The sequence below is a fragment of the Hakea prostrata genome, chromosome 10 (genome assembly GCF_041222555.1).
Source record: "Hakea prostrata isolate BN-2017 chromosome 10, UWA_Hpros_2, whole genome shotgun sequence".
Classification (NCBI taxonomy): Eukaryota; Viridiplantae; Streptophyta; class Magnoliopsida; order Proteales; family Proteaceae; genus Hakea; species Hakea prostrata.
Genome location: NC_142609.1, coordinates 46194732 through 46218960, shown reverse-complemented (window position 1 = coordinate 46218960; position 24229 = coordinate 46194732). Strand labels below are relative to the sequence as shown.

Below are 24229 nucleotides of genomic sequence, written 5' to 3'. Positions count from 1 at the left end.
AGCTGAGGTTTTTGAGAACTCTCCCCCGTCAAATGAGACCTAATTCTAGGTTGACACGCTGTATGAGTTGGCTTACAATCCTTAAAGCTCGGTTTCCCTAGACGTACGCGGGGATGAGAAGCCCTCTACAGTCAACCCCAGCTCCAGTCCTCCACGGTGACAGGAGAATTTCAGTTTTTTGGTAGAAGTGACAAGAAAATCTCAAATAATTTGGATTGGCAGGAAAAGAAAAGAAACACAAGAAGAACGAGAGTACAAATCCCACTGGGAACCCACTCCTCCCATAGACACAGGAAGATCCAATTTGCCCAAATGATACGCCATCAGTTGCAGCTGAACTTTTTAAATTTGAGATTTCTCACATAAAAAACGAGAGTACAAATCATCTGGGATTCTTCCCCAAGGTACTAATTGCACCATCATATTTTCTGTCATTTTTACACCTAAGTCGTCGTCATTACCCCCAAAAAAATGTCAACACCTAAGTTTAGTTGCCCTATCTTACAGGGAGGGAGTCACCAAAAATCACCGGTCATCCCCAGGATTTGGCATCTCCTGGGGTGCTCGTGTCTTGGGTTGATATACCTTTTTTACCTGCTGCTTCTCACCATTCAAGACAGCTTCCTGTTGTCTATAATACGTACCTGGATTTCCAGTTCGTTGCCTGTCAATCCAATTGGTAGGTGGCAACGGTGGGGCCACCCAAATTCCAACCAGTTGATTGCTGTAGATTTGGTGAGTACTGAGCATTTTGTACTCCACCATGGGGCCAAGATCTCACCCCTTCTTCAATCTTCAAGCCAGCCAGCCCTGTGTTTAAGTTGAATTGGTCTTTACATGGTTGCCCATCTTGTATCCTGGAAGTCTGTCTATTACCTTGCACTTGCACCTCCTGGAAATTTGGACCTGTTCTTGAGTTTACACTGGCCCCTCGAGGAGGGTTGTAATACGCATTGCTATAATTCAGGTCCTGAGGTAATCCTCTTTCATATCCAGAAGGTCCAGCTGGCCAAGCCCTATTGCCCATTTGGTTGTGGAAATTCCTCTTAAATGGAGGATCTAACAATGCAGTGGAAGCCCCAGTGTTAGATTTGATTTGAAGTGTGTTTTTAAGCAGGCGATGAGCTGCTTCTCCCAAAAGAGGACCAGAAATAGCCCGAGGTACCTGTGGCCTGAAAAACGAAAATCAAAAATCAAACAAATGTCAGGAACACTGCCCAAATCTACACATAAGAAAACAGGATTTGTCATACAAAGTCGAACAACCAAAGGTACAGAGACTACAGTGCCATCCATTCCTTCAGAAGCTCAAAAGACGAATATTCCATTGGATGAGTTTCACAGTCAGCACCAACAATTCACTACACGAATGCAATGAATGACCACCTGTGAATGGCTTCAACCCAAAATAAATTCAGTGAGTGTGATGTTACCTCTCTCTGGGTTGTGAACGTCGTCCACTGTTGTCTTCATGCCACAACACGGGGGAAGGTTTTACATCATAAGATCTTACAATCTGTCAGTTAAACAGATGTCAGACATGAGCATACCTGGCACATATTTGAATATTACACTTTCTAAAAAAATGACAACCATCATAAGCCTAAGATGAACATATCCCACATCATAATGATTTCTAAAAAGTAATCATGTATGCTAACCCCAACAAAAACTAGTTATAATTACAAGTATTTACAAACCAATGCCAACAGTACAAAAATGTCTATAAAATAGAAAGAAAATTTATTAACCCTATTGTTGTGCACTTTTGGACAGCTAAGAGTAAGAAACATGCACAACAAAGTCCAGCAAGTCAGATCAGGGTAAACTAAGGTTCCTAACCCTGAGGAGCATAAATCAGACCAAGGTATTTAGGTAAATCCCTAACCAAGAAATGGGTTCTAACAAACCTAAATCTCCCCTCCCAGTCTTAGTCTTGACTTTGATTTTCAGATTGTCCAGTTGTGTAATAATAGTATTTCCAATCTATTTTCTAAGAAATGCATAGGCACTTGACTAGGATTTGGTCAAAAGAGTTTCCAAGTTTCTAGGCACCTTGGCTTACATTCCTTCCTTTTGAACCTATGAAAGGACAAGGAATTTCTTTTGGTTTGGCTTTGGTCAAAACATTCAAGGCACTTCCCCTTGTTGGAAAATTTCTGTCTCTCTAGTAGGATATTTTCCAGTGTTTACAAAATTTGGTGGCTAACACCTGGCCACCATCAGAAACTTGTGTTCTGGCAGTTGGTAACCCCATTCTCTACAGATATTGAATAAAGTGATATTTGTGTTTTCTACTTCTAACGTATGGTGATGTATCTTCGTCTGAGAATCTCTGAATCTGGTCCCTAGATTAGAGTTCCCACACTGATTTAGATACAGAAATATTTAGGATTTGAATCTAGACAGTAAACCCTTTACCCCCAAAAATATAATAATAATAATAACAAATAAAAATTCTAGACAGTAAACCTAAATACAACATCCATATCAGAGGGATTACAACCAAAAAAAAATCACGAGACTTCGACTCTTGACTACATCTGAATCAACCTCCCAGTAAAACTTCTGAGGGGAATAAACATATATAGGTGGCTAGACAGAACTGTAGGTTTTGAAATTTTTGCATTATCTTTCCTTTACTTAGATTTCTTAAACATATATTAGATCTGTTCACCGAGTTCCAGAATGATTGAAGAAACTTGTGAAAGGACACACTTCAATAAGTGCCCTCAACAGTTTTCATGGACTCCTGGAGGAAGCAAAGTCACCAATACTCACAGAATTTGCAGAAAGGTTGCCACACAACTTAAAGAACACTTGATTTGTAGATGTCTGCAAAAATACTGTACAAACCTCTTCTCTGTTAACTTGAACTAACATTCTAGTATATGGGAAAACTCCCCCATCTCCCACATGTACCAAGTACAGTGAACTGTTGGCAGCTACATAAATAGAACTTAAGCAAATCCATGCACACAGAAAAACTGTCAAATTTCAAGGGGTGGAAACCCTCCAGATAAGAGTGATAGAATCCTTTTCCCATACAATGTCAACAACAAGACCTGTGCGAGCTAAATGGGATTGGCTACATGGATCCTTGCTTTCTAATCAGCTCTATTGAGGCCATACTAGAAAACAGACTTTATATGCTGCATGGCTGTGTGTCCTTGAGACTACAAGACTGGACACTAGGAGAACCCGTTCCCCCCCCCCTCCAAAAAAAAAAAACAAGGGAGAGAGAGGGAGGAGGTAGAAGAACATAAATAGCTAGTACCATCAGAAACTGCCACTGAATGACACATAAATTAAGCATATCTAGGTATCAGGGATAACAAACAAATGTTATGTCCTCAATAAGTTAGGAAACCCTCCAGATAGGAGTGTGATAGGATCCTTTTCCTATACTTAAAACAAAAAACAAACCTTCTATGTTGCATGGCTATGGTTGTCCTTGAGACTCGGAAAATTCTAAAGAACCAATAAATTCGAGAAAACTGACACTAAAGACCATCCCCAACCTCCCCCCCCCCCCCCCCCCCAAAAAAAAAAGAAGGAAAGAAGAGAGGGGGGTAGAAGATTATAAGTAGCTAGTACCATCAGAAAATGACACCAAATGACACAACTTAAGCATGTTTAGGTATCAGGGACAAGAAACAATATGTCAAGCATGTCCTCAACATGTTTTGGTTTTTCTCCCTCTGAGACCACCTTGGATAGCCTTGTTGCCATGACAACCATGATATATGGTTCTTTACAAAGGTTAATGGGTTTGGCATACCTTGTTGGGCATTTTAACACCTTCAGGAGGTTCTGGTATATGAGTATGAGGTGGAGGATTAAGATAAGTTGCGTTGCTGCATCCAAAAAATGCTGAACGTGAGAAAAAGGTAAACCTGAAGCTTCACAACCAAAGATGGCGAGTGTACAGTAGACTCACAGGACACAATTGTTTTCAATGGTTGGCAATTCCTTCACCGGAGAAGGAACTAGTTTCTTAAGCCCATTTCTTTCACATAACCAAATGTAGCCATTCATTCCGTCACTGCAATTATAAATATCAAGTAATTAAAAGTTGAACTCATACTTATATACATCATCAAATACCATATGAACTGATTCAATAAAGCAAGTAAATACAAACCAACCTTATGTTTATATCAATTTGATATGGAAGTACTTCCGAAGGAGCTGACTGATAACAGAATATGTAATATGAAAAGATTTGTCTTGCTAAAGGATGAATCTCATAGACATAAAGCAAATCACTCATCATCCTATTTCGAGCCTTTTCCTCTTCCTGAGTATTTCCATGATGAAAAATAATGTCATCATCCATGGCAAAAACTCAAAATAAAAGACCTAAACATAAAAATCCAAATACCAATCTTGAAGATTGTTTGCTCAACTAATGCTAGCAGTGAATCTAAGTCCTTATATAGAAAAATATGAAACATTTACCACTAATTAATGACAAGAACAATTTTTTCTATTGACTACAACTAGTACTGATGTAATATCCCCCAACATTTTTTGCATGCTATTCTGGGCCTGGGAGTATAGTAAGGCTTCCTACACCCACAAGATGTCTAACCCCTGCTGAGATTCAAATTTCTTTTCTTTCTGAAATTTGAGATTTATGTGGAGATTGCTGGAGCTGTATAGAAGACTAGAAGGAATAAAAGGATAAGAAAGTGGAGAAAGATCCTAATTGCCACACCGTCAAAGTGTCCTCAAGCTTCCTTGTTTCAGCAAGCAACTTTCTCTCATCAATGAACGGCAGCTTTGCAACACCCTAAGCTCCAAAAAAATTGTAACACCTCCCATCAGTTTATTAGGATACATAGACAAAAGCTATCAGTCAGAAATTAAGGGCAAGTTTTTACCTGCCACGCAAAGCGTTTACCATTCATGTCAATCTCAAAATCTGGGGGGGGGGGGGGGAAAGAAAGACAGACATTGTAAGAAAAGAAAGGTTTGAACCAATATTTTAACAGAAAGGCATGAAACAGTATTAAGATGGAAGTCTTTACCGGCAGGATAGAAGGAACTAATTGGTGATGAATGGTCCCTCATCAATGCCCTGTAATGTTCAGGCAGAGAATTGGAACTACACCAACAATTAAACTTCAGTATCAGCCCACAAGAGAAGAAAAGAATGTCTCAATGCCAAAATGAAAGAAGTCACCATGTCAAGTAATTGCAAAACAGATGACTAAGAAATAAAACAACCTTGCAGCTGGTAAGGTTCCCATAAGCTGATCAAAGGGCTTAAATGGTTCTCCCAGGAAAAATGTGATCTCCATATCTGCCAAATCTTTAAGATCGGAAGCAAAAGGAGCATAGTGATACGGATAGTACCTGACAAGCACAAAATGTGAGTACCACTAGTAAGCACTATAACGAATATGAAGATTCCAAAGCTCTTGAGATGATGGAAGAATTGGATGAAGGCCCTTCTCCCATGGCTGTGCTAACAAAGCCCACCATTCAGTTCCTCATCAAGGAGATGTCTAGGCAAACCTACCCTAATAGATCAACATTAATCATACAATCCGTAGATACTTTCTTGTATGCCCATATTTTATGATGTACCAAAAGAACACAGTAGGATGAATGGGGTGGGTTGGTGCATGGGTGTGTCCAACCAGGTGGATATTTTGTTTTGAACGTAGGATTAAACAAACCTTAACTCCAAATTTAAACTGCATATTTGGAGTTTGGAGCAGAGCCCCCATTAGTCCAATTATGCTGTCTATAAAAGTATTCATTTCTCAAAAGCCTCACATTAAACAAATTACTGTCAAAATGTTATCTAAGTCATGTGCTCCATACATCAAGAGTAAACAAATGCAAGTGTATCAGACAAGATTGAACAGATAGTCTGAGATATGTTTTGTCTCAAATGGCACAGCAATTCACACAATTTTTATTATTTTTTAAAATTCCAATCTTCCTAGTGATATGTGGAACAGCTACCGTTATAAGCTGTACAAGTTGCCAAGAAATGTGTTCCTTTGCATGAGTAAGAAATCCACAAAACACCAACCTTTTGCTCCTTAAGTTGTGGCCTTTTTTCTGGATCAACCAAACCAGTAAAAAAAAGGGCGAAAGAAGAAGAAAAAAAAAAAGGTAACCTTCAATTTATTCATGGGCAAAACATCAACCACTCTCCCCCTTCCCCCTTTCTTCCTTTAAAAGAAGGGGGGGAGGGGGGGGGGAGATGGAATAGGAAAGGATTTTCATTATCAGTAGAATAATAACTAACCATAGCCAAGAGCAGACACCTTGGTAGTAATACCGCATGACCCAACATAGACCTTCCACGTACTTCAAGACCTATCAAAGCATGTCTTTAGATGGTAATCATCCAACAACCAAATAACCAAACAGATAATGCAGAAATTGTAAGTTTAAGGACACTACTTTGCAATGATATTTAGTATTAGAAAACAATAAAAGGTTATCACAGTAAATGTTAAACCAGCATACTGTTCAGGAGAGTGTAACCAAGAAAGAATGACTTAATTGTTCACACTATCTAACCTGGGCTATAAATTTCCACGATTTCAGAACGCTGAAGAAGTGCTCAAAGCACATTTAAGAGACCAAGCTCTGATTAATAAAAGATGCAAAAGAAAGCATTAGAAAGAATTCCAACAACCAACAGTTGGTACTAGGCGGTAAGCACCATCTACTGCAGTCCAGTTTCAATAATAGTTGGTCTTGGGCTTTTAATGTTCCAGGTTTAACTGTAATGCTTCAACTATAAGACCCAAATCAAAATTCCAAGAAAGGATATGCTGGAACATTTTCGAGGGAGATGGTATCCAGCACCAGTGTGGAAGGAACTCCCATGCCACACAAACTGGGCCACGGGTATAGATTTTGTCAATATGGGATCCATACTGTCAGGAAGGAGAGAGTGGATCAGGTTTAAAGCATGCCACATGACAGTGGGTCGACTAATAGAGTTGAGACATAATTTACTTATTAGAAGTTTGTTAACAAGTCCAGTTTATGTGTCTTATAATTTTTTCAACTTTGTTTAGTCTCCCACAGCCAATCTTTTAGATATCAATAGCTTCTATAAATGCTCAATTGGACAACAATAACATTGCTCCATTGTGACTAGTGGTTGTGGACTTAAATCGGGATACTGCCTTTTTCTAAGTGGGGAAAGGCAGCATACATATGACCCCTCCCAGACTCTGAACTGGCAGATGCCTCGGGCACCGGCCACTGTATGCCCTCCCTCTATCTATCTATCAATCTATCTACAATTATCCTATTTTCTCTCCATCAACTTCAGCCTTCTTAGCTCTTTTTCCTCTCTAACTCCTACAAAGGCTGCTCTACTGCTGCTATTCTAAGTCTTGCATCATTGTCGTAATCAGCATGTTAGCTCTTTGTTATCATCATTCTTCTCAATTTTCCTCTCTGTTCAAGCCCTCTTACTTCCATGCGTCACCTTTTCCATCCATATTCTTTTCCATAGTTCAATTTCTTTCCTTGAACACTCTGTTCTTACAACTTGTTCACTAATTAACCCTATTGTTATATTCTGTACCTTCAATAGTTCCATACAGCTGCCCTTTGTTTCAACTGAATTTCACACTGAACACATCCCTATCCCTAGTCTGTTTGATGAAATACAACTTTCACTGTATTCCATCTTAAATTTATCTGTTAGATACTCTTAATCAAATCCCAAAATCAGAAGCTTCTTTGACCCTAACTTGTATTCATGGATTAAGGTTTTCGAAGCTGCATCATCATCTCCTTGTAACTACTCCAAAAAGATACTTCACAATAAAGATAATAAATTTCAATTAGTTTCCTGACATTCCAAGCATGATAATGAAGTACCTAACACGACATGTCTATATTCTTTAAATCCCAAAAACCATCTATAATGCCAATGGAGGAGTAGTAGGATGGTTAGGAACCTGCTTCTCAGTGGAGAGGTCAGTGGTTCAACTCCTACCGGCAGCATATGTAATATCCCTATCCCTATATATATAAAAAGCGCCTTTGTACCAAAAGAAAACCATCTATAATAAAAATTTGAGGGGAATAGAACATGAAGCATTTGACTAAAAAACCTGGTTATTTGGGTGGCATTAAGATTAGGGGCTACCTCAGCTGGTAGCCCTGATAACTTCCCTAAACCTTGTTTCTTGTGCTGGAATATTTTCATATCACATCCTACTGTGGGCAGTGATAAGCTTTTTCTGCTTCTGGGTGCAAGCAGTCTCAATTGATATCAATCAATAAAATTAATGTTAGTCAATTTCCCTTTATTATTTTCTGTTTCACAGATAGTTTATGTTTCCACCATTTGGAACAGTTAATTACTACCATTCATAAGTTACCAATCCCTCATCCCCATCAGAATGTTTAGAATGAGATACAACCAAAGTCCATAAATAATAGAAAGTTTAGATACCAGATAAAAGAGCATAAAATCTGCAGAAACAACACAAAACTAATAGTTATTGGCTACAATTGAGCATGCTTACAACATCTCTTTTGACTTCATCAATTTTCGTTGCGTCTGATAGTTCAAATTTCTCAGCATAGTATCTCTCTTTGTAACCTGGCTCCCCTAGTTTGACCTGAAAAAAAGAATAATATTAAAACCCATTTCAGAGCCCAGTATTTTAAGCAAATATTTGTCCTCTGCCCTGTCTGTTCTGAGGATGCAAGCAAATGCACATGCAGCTCAAAAGCATCTGAATCCAGGTAACGAGGTAATGCTAAGTGTAAATTGCAACCATAACGTTCTTTATTTAATGGATAAATATAACACAAAGAACTTGTGGACCCCTTTACATTTGCATCAGTTGCTCATGGTTCAAGGCCATTTAAAAATGAACCTATATCAGCAAAGTGCAATACACATATGGAAACATATTAGTAAATGACAAAGACAGAAACCCCGACTAATCCTGTTTCTTAATAACTTGAAAAAGCTAACAGCATTTCATGGACGTAAGTGAAAGAATAAGTGGGATGCAACTGCATCTAGCTCCATTAATTCACAATTGAATTTTCATTTTCAGTGAGACAGACCAACTGACTTGATCTGTTTACTTGGATTTACTGTTTACAAGCAGAACATAGTCCAAGTGCGAATTAATCCAGTCTTAACCATTAGAACCAATCAACCAACAGAAATGGCAGACCTTATCCACAGCCAACATCTGAGACACTTCGGAATTCTCTCTTTTCATTCTCAGCTTCATCTCTTCATTATCCTCTTGTGCCTGAAATAGAATAACAAACAAACACTAAGATAAAAGCCGAATATCATCACCTATGTACAACACAGCTTCAGAAATGCCCTAAAGCTAACCCCTCTGATTTCCTAGAGCACACCCCAATCAGTTTGGCTGTGTGACAGACCAACTGAACAGGAGGTCTTAAATATATGTGATACTTAAAACCTCCAATGACATTCTTTACAGTATTACATATCAGGTCATTAGTAGAAGATATGAAAATTGACAATTGTAAAGCAAGAGTTTTTAACAAGGAAAAATGAGATCATTCAGTGCCATTTGGTAATGCTTCTGTTTCTTATTTCTGGCATTTTTTTATGCTAGTGGAACAGAAAAACAGAGTCTTCCATTTGGGTATACCAGTCTGTTTTTATGTGCCAAGGAAACAGACCAGCCTCCTTGTTGTGCCAGACACAAGATACTGGAAACACGAAAACCTCATTTAATTGTTTTTCGAAAGCCTTTTTGTTCTCGGTGAAAAAGATAAGCTAACTTCAAATAAAACACCTCTCAATGATAATTTTTATCGGAGGCACAAAGCAACGAAAGAAGAGCATATGCCTACAACTCTGTCGTTTTCTGCCTCTATCTCTGCTTTTGAAAACAGGTTTCCTAAACACCATTATACAGTTCAAAAATGTTTTTTTAGCATACAAACAGATAAAAACATATGTTTCAGAACAGAAGGTTTACCAAAACAGGCCCTCTGCATCCACGTGACACAGAATAGGATCAGCTAGCCAGGCTTGGCAGATGGACCATCCACAAAACATTAATACAATAGAGCATGACGTTAACCCAAAAAGCTCCAAAACAATGAAGAAAATACCCATAGCTGATAGCCCAATATGATAAATAAATATATAGGCCCTCCAACAGAATGCAAAAAGGAAAGCGCAAGCCTATCTAAAAAAAATAATTCAAAATAAAAAAAAAAAAGGAAAGAAAAGAAAAGAAGAAGAAGTAGAAAGAAAAAGCCATGGTTTTTCCAGGAGGAAAATCCAAAAGAAAAGCTTCCCACCTTTGATATACTATTTCTAAGCTCCTTGCTGGATGAAAATGCCTCAAACCAGAAATTCATATAAAGCTAGCCAGGCTGGTCTGGAACTCACATCCAAGTCACACAGAACAGGAACAGCTAGCCAGGATGGGTGACCATCCAGGAGGAAAATCCAAAAGAAAAGCTTCCCACCTTTGATATACTATTAGGCTCCTTGGTGGATGAAAACGCCTCAAACCAGAAATTCACATAAAGCTAGTTAGGCTGGTCTGGACCTCACATCCAAGTCACACAGAATAGGAACAGCTAGCCAGGTTTGGTGACCATCCACAAAACATTAATACAATAGAGAATGATGTCAACACGAAAAACCCCAAAACAATACCATAGTCCACTAGGATAAATAAATACATAGCCCCTCCGTTAGGACCCTAGTTGAGGGTGTGAAGGTAAGGGAGTTATAGGGGATAAATTCAATACATGAGGGCCACATGATCAGCTATAGGGACAAGTGAAGGAATCCTATTTGAGAGCAACCACTCCTATGTTGTCCTTCATGGAAAGGGGGGTTTGCCAGTTTGTTGGGATTTGTCTTGGGCTATATCAGGGGAGAGAGGGGGTAGATGGGAAGGTGTGGAGTTATGTTAATGAGTTTAGTGAATTGGCCATTTGCATTTCTTCCAGAGATCTCATCTATACCATTCGAATGCTATTGTGTGTGTTTTTGGGTTAATCAGGGTGCTGCCAACAGCTGGGTTTGTGTTCAATCAATTGGTATGTGCTGAATCTGAAGTAGGGGTGGGAAAAAGTAAACTTTTTCATGAAATTCCAAAGTATGGCTTGTTTGGTTCAATTGGGTGAAAAAGTGGACAGACAAGCTTCCTTAAATTAAGAGGTTTGTCTGTTGATGTGGCTTGTTACTTTTCCCACCCCATACCTTTTCAAAGTTCCACTACATAGGCAGGACTTTGTGGAAAAGTGTGTGAATACAACAAAAGTGGGACCCACATTTGACACATTTCCACAAAATCCTTTCATTTCCTTTCCTATTCTCTCATCCCACTTCATATAAGTCCCACATGTTTATTTTTCCCACCCCACTTCTGCAAACAAACAATGCCTTGGTTTTTTAGGAAAATCCAAAAGAGAAGATTTCACCCTTGATATACGACTTCTAGGCTCCATAGTGGATGAGAGCACCACAAACCAGAAATTCATGAAATTACACAAGGAAATGCCAGAAAATGGTGTTTCATTCTTCCTAGATCGAGGCCTCGAGGCAAATAACCTTCTGAATACGAGCTCGCTTCTGAAAGATTTGGTCCTCATATACTGCAACTGATTGAATAAAATGTTCCACCCTTTCTAATAAGACCTGCATATAAGACACACCTAACATCAGCACAAACATGCATTTAAACAGCATTCAAAGCAGAAAATTTAACCTTGTCATTGAACCCATTTTTACGAACTATCCTTGACTAACCCTAATATATCACCTTCCCCCCATTTTTCAAGTTCTAATCCAAGAAACGAAAGGTCTGTACATACAGGAAAGAAGAAGAAAAAAACGAAAAAAAAAAACAAATTTAAGTCATCAAATAGTGCAAAGCTTTTTTATGACAATTTGGAATTACAAGAAATAACTTAATCAAATAAATAGAAGGGCATGTCTCTTTGTAACATAACATTCTTTGTCCCCAGTAAAACAGCATGACAATTGACACCACAAAGGATGGTGGAGCAAACTCATCTCACATCCATGGTTCATCTCGTGTTCAGGAGGGTAGCATGGGAAATGATTTTCTCCAAATTCCCTTTCCTAAACTCTAAACTTTTTCAGTCTGTTGGAACCTGGAAGATCTCTTGGTAGCTGATAAGCCTCTAGCATCTCATTTGCCCCGCCGCGATAGGAGAACGGGCAGAGGGGATTATTCTCTCGGAGCACATAGGGAACACTGTCAGCTAAAAGAATCAGGGACAGGTGGCATGAGGAGATTGGGGAACAGCCACACCCATGCACATAAGGAGCAGGTATGAGACTGTGCAGTTGAGCCACGTCGAAGGAAAGAAGTGGAGGGAGAGAGGCAGGTCATTAGGAGAGCCACTGTTTTACTGACAGGGGGAGACGAGAGAAGAAAAGGAAGAATTCAATAGAGTGGGTAAGTTGGACTTGTAGAGGAGAGCTAGTCTCTCGGGTAGATTGTAGGAAGAAGAGAGTAATCTGGTGTTGGTTCTGCGATCATGGTATTACACTTCTGTGAATAATAAGAAAGCCATTCCAATCTTCTATATAGTTTTCCTATATTGTTCTATGTTGTTCTGTATGCTAGTTGACTGCTGTTCTTCATGCTTGTTAGTTTTAAGTGTTGTGTGAAACTCAGTTACGATCATCAAGCACTTAACAATAGCTGTCAGGTTGAAATATCTCGGGTGTACAGGTGCAAGAATAGGAGGGAAACCGCCGGATCACCACCAGCGGCTTTAGGGGACACTTGGGAGACAAGCTCAGCTAGAAGAGACATGTGGGATAGGGAGACGGGGTAGCAGCCACACCCTGGGAATATGACAGCAGGGCAGAAAATGTGGTCCAGTTAGCAAGAGAGTATTGGAGGGACAGCGTTTAGTTAGAAAGGCTTTGCTTATGCAAGGGGAAGTTATGTGTGGAGTCTGTAGTGTGAAGCAACAGGGTCTTGCAGGGGATAGCTTAGCTCTCAGGTCTCTCAGGTGAGTTGCTTGAGTCTGTAATTACTCCTTGCTATAGGAGAGTGGTGCTTGATGTTAATGGAAGATGCTATGTGCTGCTATCAGTTCTATACCTTGTGTTTTTTCAGATGAATATTAATGAAGAAGAATAACAATTCATCTTATCTATACCATGTTGTTCCAGTTGTGCTGTACTCTACTCTTCTAGTGTTCTTGGGGTGATTGTGAGTTATACGCAGTGAGTGTGTTGCAATTGCTGTAACCAATTTATTGGGAGGCAATTTTCCAGACTAGCTTCAGTAAGCTAGCAGTATTGTAATCCCAGATGCAGCAAATACTGAGGCCTCCTTCTGCTTTAGGTCAGACTCCTGACCAGCTGATGGGATGGATGAAATGAGAAGAGTCATGGCCTTTCCAAAGAAAGGAGCAGAAAAGGATCTCCAGGACTCTCACTTTATCTTGTTCACCCTCTTTTTCATAATGACATATGATGATATTGGGAGTGGTTTTTCCTGCACATCCGCAAAATGAAAAAGAAATGCTAAGAGGCAAGTCAGATTGGGCCAAAATTTTCATGAACCTGATTGATAGGTCCCCTTCTCACATGTGACATATCAAATTTCAGTCCAAATGGAGCAGAAAATTGAAGCCTGATTCTTTGAAGAGGCAATGGAAAAATACAACTCACCAAAATAACTGACAGCAAAAATGCGAGGGAATATACAAAAACAACCAATATATGGGAAGGGTATATCATTAAAATTGAGTCTGAATTTTAACATTTGGCCAATAATTATCATTTCCTAGATATGCAATTGTTGGACATGCCAGATCAGACATCCATGAGCCAAAGCATTCAATCACAAGAAATACTCTTGCCTGCAGTCACTCCTAAGAAACTTTTTCTAATTAAAACAAGAACAAGAACAACAAGGATAATAGAACTACAACAACCAACTATAATGAGATTACTCAAAACCCAAACCATGGTACAAAATTCGGTCGAAATCACCGAGATTTCGCATTTTGGAAAATGCAAAACAAAACTCATGAGGACCAGAAAAAAAGTCCTCAGTTTCGATCGAAACTGTCAAAATTTCGTTGAAACTTGTCAAAACCTCAAAACCTGTCGAACCTTTGTTCAACCCAGTTGGACCAGCTGGTTCATGAGAAAAAAAATTCCCAAATTTCGTGGGAAACTTGGGAAATTTCGTGGAAACTTGGGGCTTTTCCTGTAAATTTTGTAGTTTTCCCAAATTTTCAATTTTTTTGTTTATTTCATGTTTCCCCAAATACCACGACAAATACCCCTTCCATCAGGACTTCCCTATCCAAAGTGCATATTCCCTCAGGCTGGTTATCTTAAGCATGTTGATGACCAGACTCATAGAGTTACAGTTGTCGATTACTTTGACAACCATAGGCATAAAATGTCATTGGATGTCTATGTTCGTTGGTTGGAGGAAAGGATGTTACATGCATAGTACTACTCAGCTCACAAGATGAATCCACCCTTGGCCCTCCTCTTAGCACTAAGTTGTAAGTTCCTTTTATTGTCAACTATTTGAAGTTAGACATTATATATTGAATGTTATGTGCTTAAGTAATTAAGTTTATAATGTACTTTTCGGACATCTCTACATTGATGTTATGCACATTGAATGACATATCTAAATTGATTTTTTTAGCAAAATACAACCAATGTGTTCTTTATACTCTAATTAGCTTAAATACAAAATCCCACCCCAAAATACTCTCTAAAACCTATCGAAACTTGTACGGAAAAGTCCTCTGTTTCCTCAAAATTTCCCAAGTTTCCACCTAAGTTTCCCATTTTCACCCGGTCTAAACTTGAGTTTCCCTCAAATTTTTTACCATGACCCAAACTACAGCCATTTCAGGCTTAAGAACTAAAAACATAACTGGACGATACATCTGCAGGAGAATCAAATGTATAAAAATGAAACATTGCAAATAATTACAGAAGGCCTACAGAGCAAACTGATTACCTCACCCGCATCTGTAAGATAACCACCCACTGAATTGAACTCCTTTTTATAGACAGACATCAGTAGATTGATGGCACCCTAAAATTGCAGAAAAGAAGTGGTTGTGAATTATATAAAAAATGATTAATAAATGGGAACTGAATTCCAGTCAATTGAGAAAATAATAAACCACCAGACTAAAAATAAAAACTGTTTTGAACACTGTGCTGAGATCATCCTAAAATACTTACCTCACGGATTTCCAATGTTGGCATGTGTGGAAGAAAGTCATTGCCGACAAAGAAACAGAGAAAAATAAAATCATCCACTACTCGTTCAAAGTTTATCTCAAATGGCGGGTTGGGAATCTCTAATTCATACTGTAAGTACTCTCGCAACACCCAGACATTGAGGAACTGCACACAGAATGAAGAATGGGGTATCAAACCCTTTTCCCATACTACTTCCAAAACTCAGTCAGTGTATTCGAGAAAAAGTTAGAAATAGCACAAACCACTCCAAGATTGAACATAATTGACCTGATATTTCTTTTTGTGAATTGGGGTGTCATTTATTGCCTTCGCAGCATCCTTTCCACGACACTCAGCAGCCAGATGACCAACTTGACCACAAACAAAGCATTTCTCCTGTTGTCCTGGCAGTGAGATCACCTGTATAGGCAATATCAAAATTTCTAAGTCCAATCAAAACTACTAAACTAGTTGCATATAAGATAAGTCATAAGTGCTTAGAGAGCAGTAGCTACCTCTCTCAAAATTGAGAAGTGAACCTCATGAGTAGCCAAAGACAACATAATCAGATCTGCATCCTGAACATATTATTGCAGACAATTCAGTTTTGACGATTGATGAAGAAAAGGACAGGAAAAGAAAACTAACTAAAGTAGACAAACCAAAATGACAAGGAAGAAAAGATACTAAAGCCTTGCAAAATCACACTCACCAAACCATATAGACAATGCCGTGTGTTTGGATTAAAACCAGGAAGGTTACGTTGTAACCGGATGTAAGACATGATTTTGTGTTCACCCTCACCAGGAACGTTTGAATCAGAGAGAATAACCTTCAAATAATCACCCAATGCAGCCCCATGAATAAATTTAGAGAGAGGGAGAAGTATCCTGAAAACCAAATTGTTCAGGAGAAAGAACCAGAAAGGATTACTCCACATGTGAGGAATCATCCAATCCTAAGTGACTAAGGGAGACACACCAACTTAAGGTGATTCTGACCTTGACAAAACTCCAACCAGGGTTGTGGTTCATCCTACACTGGATGTAATATTGAAGAGCTACAGATAATGCAGCCATAAACTGTGTGCCTGGAGTAATAACATTTGAGTCTGAAGTTTCAGCCTTCTCCTTAGGAGTCAGAATTCTCCCCTCAGCTTCAAACTCCATCCTCAGTCTTTCCTCTTCAGCTTCCTAAGATATAAAAACAAATAACAAATTGAGTAGTCCAGACAACATGAATTTCAGGATTAGCTATGAGAGAGAGAAAGCTTACCGCCTCAGCAGCAGCATCCTTAGCTGCTCTGAAGCGCCGTGAACGCTGCTGATTCATTTTAGCTCTTGGTGCAACTCCGTCTGCAAACATTCATTAGCCAGAAATTGATCTGAACTAAGACTAAAGAGAAGGTGAACACTGAAAAGAAGCTGAGGAACCCAATATGCGCACCTATTGCCATGTAAAGTAGCTTTCTTGGGCGTACCAATGTAAATAGATGATCAATGTATTCAAATATTGATTTAAATACATCATCATAGGTGGCAGGAGCAGGCTGCATATACCAACATTGCACTGTCATTAGGGTTCAATCGAAAATCAATAGAACCAGGGTCAGAAAGATAAAAGCAGGAGATGCTAGTCCTCCAATTTTTAACTCACATTACCCCAATACCCACGCATGAAATTCAGTATCAAGAGAAAAAAATCAAATTGATAAGATAAAATAAAGCAAGCTCTTGCAGCACACGAAATTTTACCACTCATATTTGAAGAAAATGGTTTATAAACTTGTACACGTGATGCAGGTCCGGCACTGAACTGGCTTATTGCCATTTGAAATCAACCTACGGATGATAAATATGGGTGTTGGGCCTTTGTTTCATATGTTTATGCGGTCATGGGCCCATAACTTTAATGTCTTGGCCAAGTATGAATAATAGATTATTTATTTGGTGTAAGTTAACTCAGTTCCATTCAGACTGATGCACATTAATTAACAGACCTTATTGACCTGATACACATTAATTAAATAGACTTTACCAGGGACTTAATACACATTATTTAATTAGTTTTTATTACGCTAGCACTTATTATTAGAGTTATATTTCAATTCAGTTTCTATTCTAGTACAACTAGGAATGCAATTGTAAGACTATAAACAAGCCCTTACACAAGTAACACTTGACAGATTCGAATTAATAAATATTTAGTTTAACTCAGGCTTGTGTTCACTTTGTTGTTGCATTGAGAATTGTGTTCTCAACATTGGTAAGGAACCTCCAAGTGCATGCGATTGGGGTCACTTGTGAAGCCAAGCAGGGATTCCTCTATAGCTGCAGATTCAGCCTTCACTCAAGTCATTCCATATCCTCATGGTTCAAGACAAGGCTCCTACATCCATGTAAGTGGCAGCCACGCCCCATATCCCTTCACTTCCACTTTTTTATATATTTTTTTATTTTAAATTTTCGGACTGCCTGACCCTAAAATTAACACAACCCATATCTTATAATTTGGCCACCCAAACCCAATCAAACTTGAGGGATCATACCCCAATATCATCATCTACTATCCCTTCAAGTTTCAGCCAGTTCTGAGTAGCTAATTATCAAGCATTAATCCCGAACCCTAATTTGAACTTCAAAATGAAGTTAGTTTTGATAAGATCTTGGAAGAACTGGCCTTCATTCATTTGAGGCTACATCGGCCTGGCACTTCATTCACTGTTGCCTACTGTAACTTACGTAAGACTGTAAATCCAAGGGAGATAGTCCCAATTTGTTGTTCAAGCTCCAAATAATTCCAGTAGGGAAACTCCAGTTCAAGTCTAGTGAAGTCCAGAAACAGAGATGTGTAGCAATCGAGCTAACAGAATGGGCCAGGATTGGGATCAAGTGTTGGTGCAAACAGCAGTAGAACAAGTTCCAAATCTCAATCAATTCCAACCAAGGGTTGTCGAGTTATGATCTTCACCAGCTGCAGCAACATGACTAAATCACAGGAACAGCAACAGCCTTCAACAGTGGATAACAGCAGTAAAAAGGCAGGGAGAAGGAGATAAGAACATAAAAAAGAATCGGCGTAGGGGGATAGGCTCAGCCGTTGAACATTAGATTCCTCCATAAGTAATGGAAACATTACCTGCAAATCTGATTTCTCTGAAGTCTGCATTTCTATTGCAATGCAAGGGCTTTTTTGCAGTTTGGCTAAAGCTTTACAATGAAAAGAGAAACTAATAACCCAGTGACGATAGAATCTTATAGAAAATAGAAACAGTTCAGCCACGTGCATATATAACTAAAATAAAGGGATTTTAGTTTCACACAAAGTTCTAATCTCTAAATCATGTTTAAGTTTTGACTGAGACATCCCGGTTTGCAAGAAACCAAGAGATGATATGCAGTACCAATATGTACATGCTTTCAATATGTTTTGGTAGTTTCAAGCTGAACCACCCATACAATTATATAAGTTCTCTTATCCCTACCAAAAGTAGACAACACCTATGTATTTCAACTTTCAATCAGAACCTGGTTGAACCACCTTAGTAGTTTAGTAATGCCAAATATCATTTAGATAAATGCTTAAAGAATCAAATTTGAAAAGGATAGAAACTCAACAACCCAATTCAATAACAATAACTGGATTTTTAACATTGGATGAAATCTCCAACTTTCCAACGCTGGAGTTGTTCTAAAAATTGTATAAAATATTAATACGGTAATAATTGGTGAAATCCAAAAGATCAGTAAAACTGATAAGTTGTTTTTATAGCTAAAGAATACTTTCACTCAAAGCCAATTGAATAACATGCACAATTGATGAAGCTTGAATGGGAGGGAACTCTTTAACATTAAAATCTGATAGTCAAAGAAAAAATTTCCATGCCTAAATTTAGAAGAATACTAAATAATTCCAACACTTCCATCGTAGGGTGGCTCTAAGCACCGCGAACAAACACATTAATGACCAGGAGCGAATTCTCACTTGCTATTAATACTTGTAGTTGCTCTTTACTGCTAAAATTGGCAGTTACTCCACGTATTGCTCAACAAAAAACAAATCTTTTGTCTTCTATTAAATCTATTTAATGAGTCAATATATACTACAACTAACCAACAAGTTAACATATCGATTGCAATAATTGGATTAGCCTTGCAGATTTTTCTTCTGCAGTACCTCACAGGAATTATGCAAGCATCTATGAACACTCAAAATTTCATACCCGACGTGTATTTTTAAGAAACTACTCAAGTTTTAGCAAAAGCAGCTCTACGGGGTCAAATATTGGTTGGATGGAAACGCTTGAAAGAGAACATTGTTCTGGGGAATAATGATCCCTATTGGACTGTCCACTTTGTATTGAAAGAGTTTATTCTAGTCAAACTTTATTCTTTACATGCTAATGTTGTCAATATCGCTCTGATTGGAAGTATTTCTTTCAGCGTCAAAACAAATTACTGTTCTTTTGGTTTTAAAAATGTTATACCATATTGAGATTTACAGAATCTCTGGATTTACAAAGCTCAACATTAAAAATGTTGAAAGTTTTGCACGATGTCAAAAATTCGGTTTTTACTCTCTTTTTTTAACAAGTGCTAGAACCTTTTGGAATTTGATTTTTGAACTATATTTATTTGATTCAAATGGGAGTATTTCCTTATTTATGAATAGTGTCTTGAATAAACCTAAAATAATTTGCTTAAATCATATTTGGCATTAAAAAGGGATATTTCTGGTCCGACGTTTCCAACCATTTCCAATAAAAGTATGCCCTCTCAAACTTGGGCCAAAACCACAGGTAACTTCTCCTTTTATTTTGGGGTTAAAAACAAGTTCCATTTTGAGTGTTCATGATTGAAACTAATACAAACATAGATTTCAAAATATCAAATATAGGTAGCACAGCAAAAATCAAAACACACACAGACCCACCCCACCACCCCCCCCCCCCCCCCCCCCCCCCAAAAAAAAAAAAAACACTTGTGGACCTTGAACTTGGTTCGAGATATGATTGAAAACCTGGCAAATCTTAGTTTAGGAGTGGCCAGAGCTTGTCCCAAACCGAGATTTTAAGCCTTAGTTTGGAGCATGCCCTAACTTCGTACATTAGAGTAACCTCAAAACCTAGTCATTTCTGCATTCTGGTCTGCACTCTTAATTTAGGTTAGCACACATTTTCTTTTTTTGGGAATACTGTTTGTCAGCAGGTCCCCTCCCCTCCCCTCCCCTCCCCAATTATAAAAATCCATATCTAACAATTCCCTACTAATGGAAAGCTAATAACTGAAGTCTGTCAGGGAAATGAAACATTATTAGGAAAAACAAAAACCAAAAAAAAATAATCACATACCTTGCCTTCAGGGTGAAAACAAGGATGAATAATCCCATTCATATCCAAATAAAGGTTATCAAATTCCATGTTGTTCGGATTTGGCTTGGAGGCATCGATGGGTAAAAGGACGCCGTTCGCGCCCTGAGGTTCTTCTTCAATTACGTCAGAAATTGATAGCGGATATCGATCAGCAAGCCATCTATAGAACGCTGGCACTCCCATGATATCCTTGCAGGGTCAGAATCAAAACGAAAGAAACCTTGAAATGGTTATTAGGGTTTTGCAACACGAGAGAACTTCTGAATCTGTGATGGGCGATGAAACAATGATATTCATTCAGCCTACAACAATTGAACAGACGAATCGGTTGAGGAGTTGATGAGTTAACAGTAATGAAAATAAATTTGCTAAAGAAATTTATACGAATCAAGAAGCGATATCAGTAGTTGGTGTTGCGAATTACAGAAGATTACAGACAGACAACGACAACACAGGACCGGGAGACTTCGCGATCCCCACACTGAGAAATGAACAATCTTGGCGAGACAATAAAGCCCCTCGGACTGCAATCAAATTACGAAATTCTACAGGACAAATACAGGATAACGAAGGATAAGGTGGAGATTTTCTTGGGAAACCAACCGTGGTTCGGTGTATCCAAGTCCAGTATTTCTTTTGGTAGAAAAAGACAAGGAAAACAAATGTCGAATACATCGTGAGGGGATGGGAGGACGGTCTGTTCGGGTGGAGAGCATCTGGAATCTTAGATACTAATAAATAACAGTTGATTTCATTATAAGATAAAAAATGGTTGGAAAAAAAAAAATGTGAGACCCATTTATAGTTGAATGAGGAACAATAAAATAAAAAGAAATGGTTTTATCAACAAAATTGAAATTTAGGTCTTACTTTTATCATTTCCTTCTTTTTCCCAAAAAATCCCACTACAGATGTAGAACTTTTAAATGGGATGAGGAGCAAAATTTGGCCAAACAAAAATAATAATAATAATAATAATAATAAATATATGAGAGAGATCGGGTAGAAAAAGTGTGAGACAGCTACATTAGTTGACAAGCATCTATTCATCTCCCTCCACCCATATTAAACTAAATAAACCGTACTTTGGGATTTCATACAAAAATTTACTTTTTTGCCACTTCAAATTCTTCAAACAAATGGTGCTTTAGTAATACTATAAAGTAAAATATATATAAAAAAATAAATAAACTTGAAAAAATTACTTTGTGTAGTTTCAAAGTTTCCAACAAAATTTACAATGAAGTTTATAAAGTTTTTTTATTTTAGGTCACAGTATAAAATGGATTATTTTAGTTTCTTTGGAGGTTGAGAGCTTGAGAGAAGATAAGAGCTTTGTATTGTGTCAAATCATTGGCGATTTGGGCATACCAAAGCGCAAAACGCAAAGATAATCGCCTGTTGAGGTAAATAAACCTTAATGTATAATGACTTTATAGTATTGTACTTAAGTTATGATCTTAATGCAAATTTTAGAGATTTTGTAGGGTTTGCCCACAATCTACCACCATTATCCTATCTATGGCACGTGTGGTAGCTTGTCAAATTTCAACCATTGGTATAAATAAGGAGAAAGTTGTTGATTCATTGTTAGAAACCATGAAGGGAGGCCAATGTTTGCATTCTCTGAGCTTGCGATACTTTCATCATCCATCAAAGGAGAGGCAATGGCAATGAGGGAGGATGTTCTACATTGTGTTAGGAATGGCATTTAGAATCTAATGACAGAGATAGATTGTAAGACTTAATTTAGGTTATAAACTCCAAGAAGGAAGTCACACTAGATGTAATTCCCTTAGTATAGGACATTCAAACCTCAAAATCATAAACATATGTTAGAGCATTGTGAATGTCCAACATTTCTAGAGAGACTAACAAAATTGTTGGCTATGGTCTTCCCTCTGCATGGGCTCTATAGATAAGGCAAATTATGGTGGATATCTTATGTCTTCGACGTGGCATTGGCCATTGAGACCTTGGAGCACATTTTATTATAGTGCCCTTATGCACAAGCACCCTAGTTCAGTTTACCCCTTTCTCAACTCTTGCTTCACGTGAAAGATCAATTGATTGCAGCTTGGTTTGAGGCTTGGTGTAGTATTTGTAGGTTGGATAGAAATGGTTGCTAGTGACCAATTTGGCTTATCTTCATTTTTCATATGGTCAAAATGGATTACCCGCAATGCTCTAATTTCGAGAGGTATCTCCTACAACCCGAAGAAGTTATCCAACATGCGTAGGATGCCTATGTGAAATTTATTGTTGTATGGGTCCCGCCCACTACGGTTGTTGCCACCCCCTACTTTTGGTCTCCACTGGAGTTGGGATGGCTCAAGGTTTATTTTGATGCGGCATATGGAAGATGAACTATTTGGAGGGTGTGGATTGATTGGCATGACTCACAATGGACTATTTATTGTGTTTGCCATTTCATACTTGGTGGAGATCCAATCCAGCCTTATGGGAGAGCTTAAGCCATTAAAGATTGATTACCTAATGCCTTGGGCTGGGGTTTCATTTGCATAGTGTTTGAATCTGATTGCCTTGTGGCTATTCAAGCTCTTCGTGAAGGGGATTATGATGTCTTCTCCCTTTCTCTCTCTCCAATTGTGGAGGAGATCTTAGTTCTATCTTCCCCATTGAAAGTAACATACTCCTCTATCAGTAGGGAGGTTAATTTTCCTGTTGATGATTTGGCCTTACATGGCCTTTTTGTTGGTTCTAGGTTTTCTTGGACAATGAACTCCCCTTGGCTCCTTGACCTTTGTACTCCGGAATTGGGCTTTGATAACCACCTAGTTGATTTGGAATAAAGAGTGGTTTAATAAAACACACACACACACAAATGTCCTATCTTTAAGCCATTTTTTTTTGGTGGGGGGGGGGTTAAATAGGATAGATTAAAAAGAGCACGAAAAACCACAATATCTTGATAACAAAGCTTGAAGATCGAACAAGTGGATATGGATTATGGGACAAATTGTCTCATACGGACAAGACAAAGCCCTCATAGCTAGGGAATCCGCAATGGAATTTTGTTCCCTACAAATGTGCTTAATAGAGCACGATAAAAATAAGGACATTAGATGTCGAATGTCCAAAATGATTCCTGAAATTTCAATACAACCCGAGCTCAATTGGTTGATGATCAAGTTCATCAAGTTCTTGCTATCTGATTCCACTAACATGTCATCGAAATCTTATCTCAGCATCTTTGAGAGCAAGCGCCTCACCAGGCAAAACTGAGTCAAACTTAGCCGATTTAGAGGTCGTTAATCTGCAATTGCCATTAGAGTCTCTGCAAATCCAGCCCAAACCACACCTTCTTGAGAGTTGGGCTTCAAAGAGGCATCACTTTTCCTTAAACGACCTCAATGGAGAGGGGAGGGGGTCCACGGCCCATCTCCTAATAAGCAAATGGGCTTGCAAATTTTGGAACTGGGCCAAGAGCAACTTCCTTATGCTTCTCATGTAACTTGTTCACTTTGTTGATCATTTATTGCAGAGTTTAGACTTTGCAATTAAAAACTTCATCATTTATGGTCAGCCAAAGTTGCCACAAAATGCATGCTGCTAGTCCTCCCAACAATTTACACTCTATTGCCTCTCTGCTCTTGGATTGACTGAGA

General features: G+C 38.4%; 1 protein-coding gene across 1 annotated transcript; it reads right to left on the bottom strand.

The window, feature by feature from the left end:
* Nucleotides 1–271: 271 nt before the first annotated feature.
* On the bottom strand, nt 272–21174 carry LOC149003442 (5'-3' exoribonuclease 4-like). Its single transcript, XM_089138498.1, is given in 24 exon segments — nt 272–567; nt 570–699; nt 701–1172; nt 1434–1516; nt 3782–3857; nt 3941–4045; nt 4149–4300; nt 4721–4795; nt 4887–4927; nt 5034–5110; nt 5233–5361; nt 6269–6339; nt 8523–8618; nt 9189–9269; nt 11573–11659; nt 15000–15077; nt 15230–15394; nt 15518–15649; nt 15745–15807; nt 15942–16061; nt 16231–16422; nt 16505–16584; nt 16676–16778; nt 20580–21174. Coding segments are annotated over 24 exon segments (2847 nt in total). The 5' UTR covers nt 20784–21174; the 3' UTR covers nt 272–532.
* Nucleotides 21175–24229: the final 3055 nt, after the last annotated feature.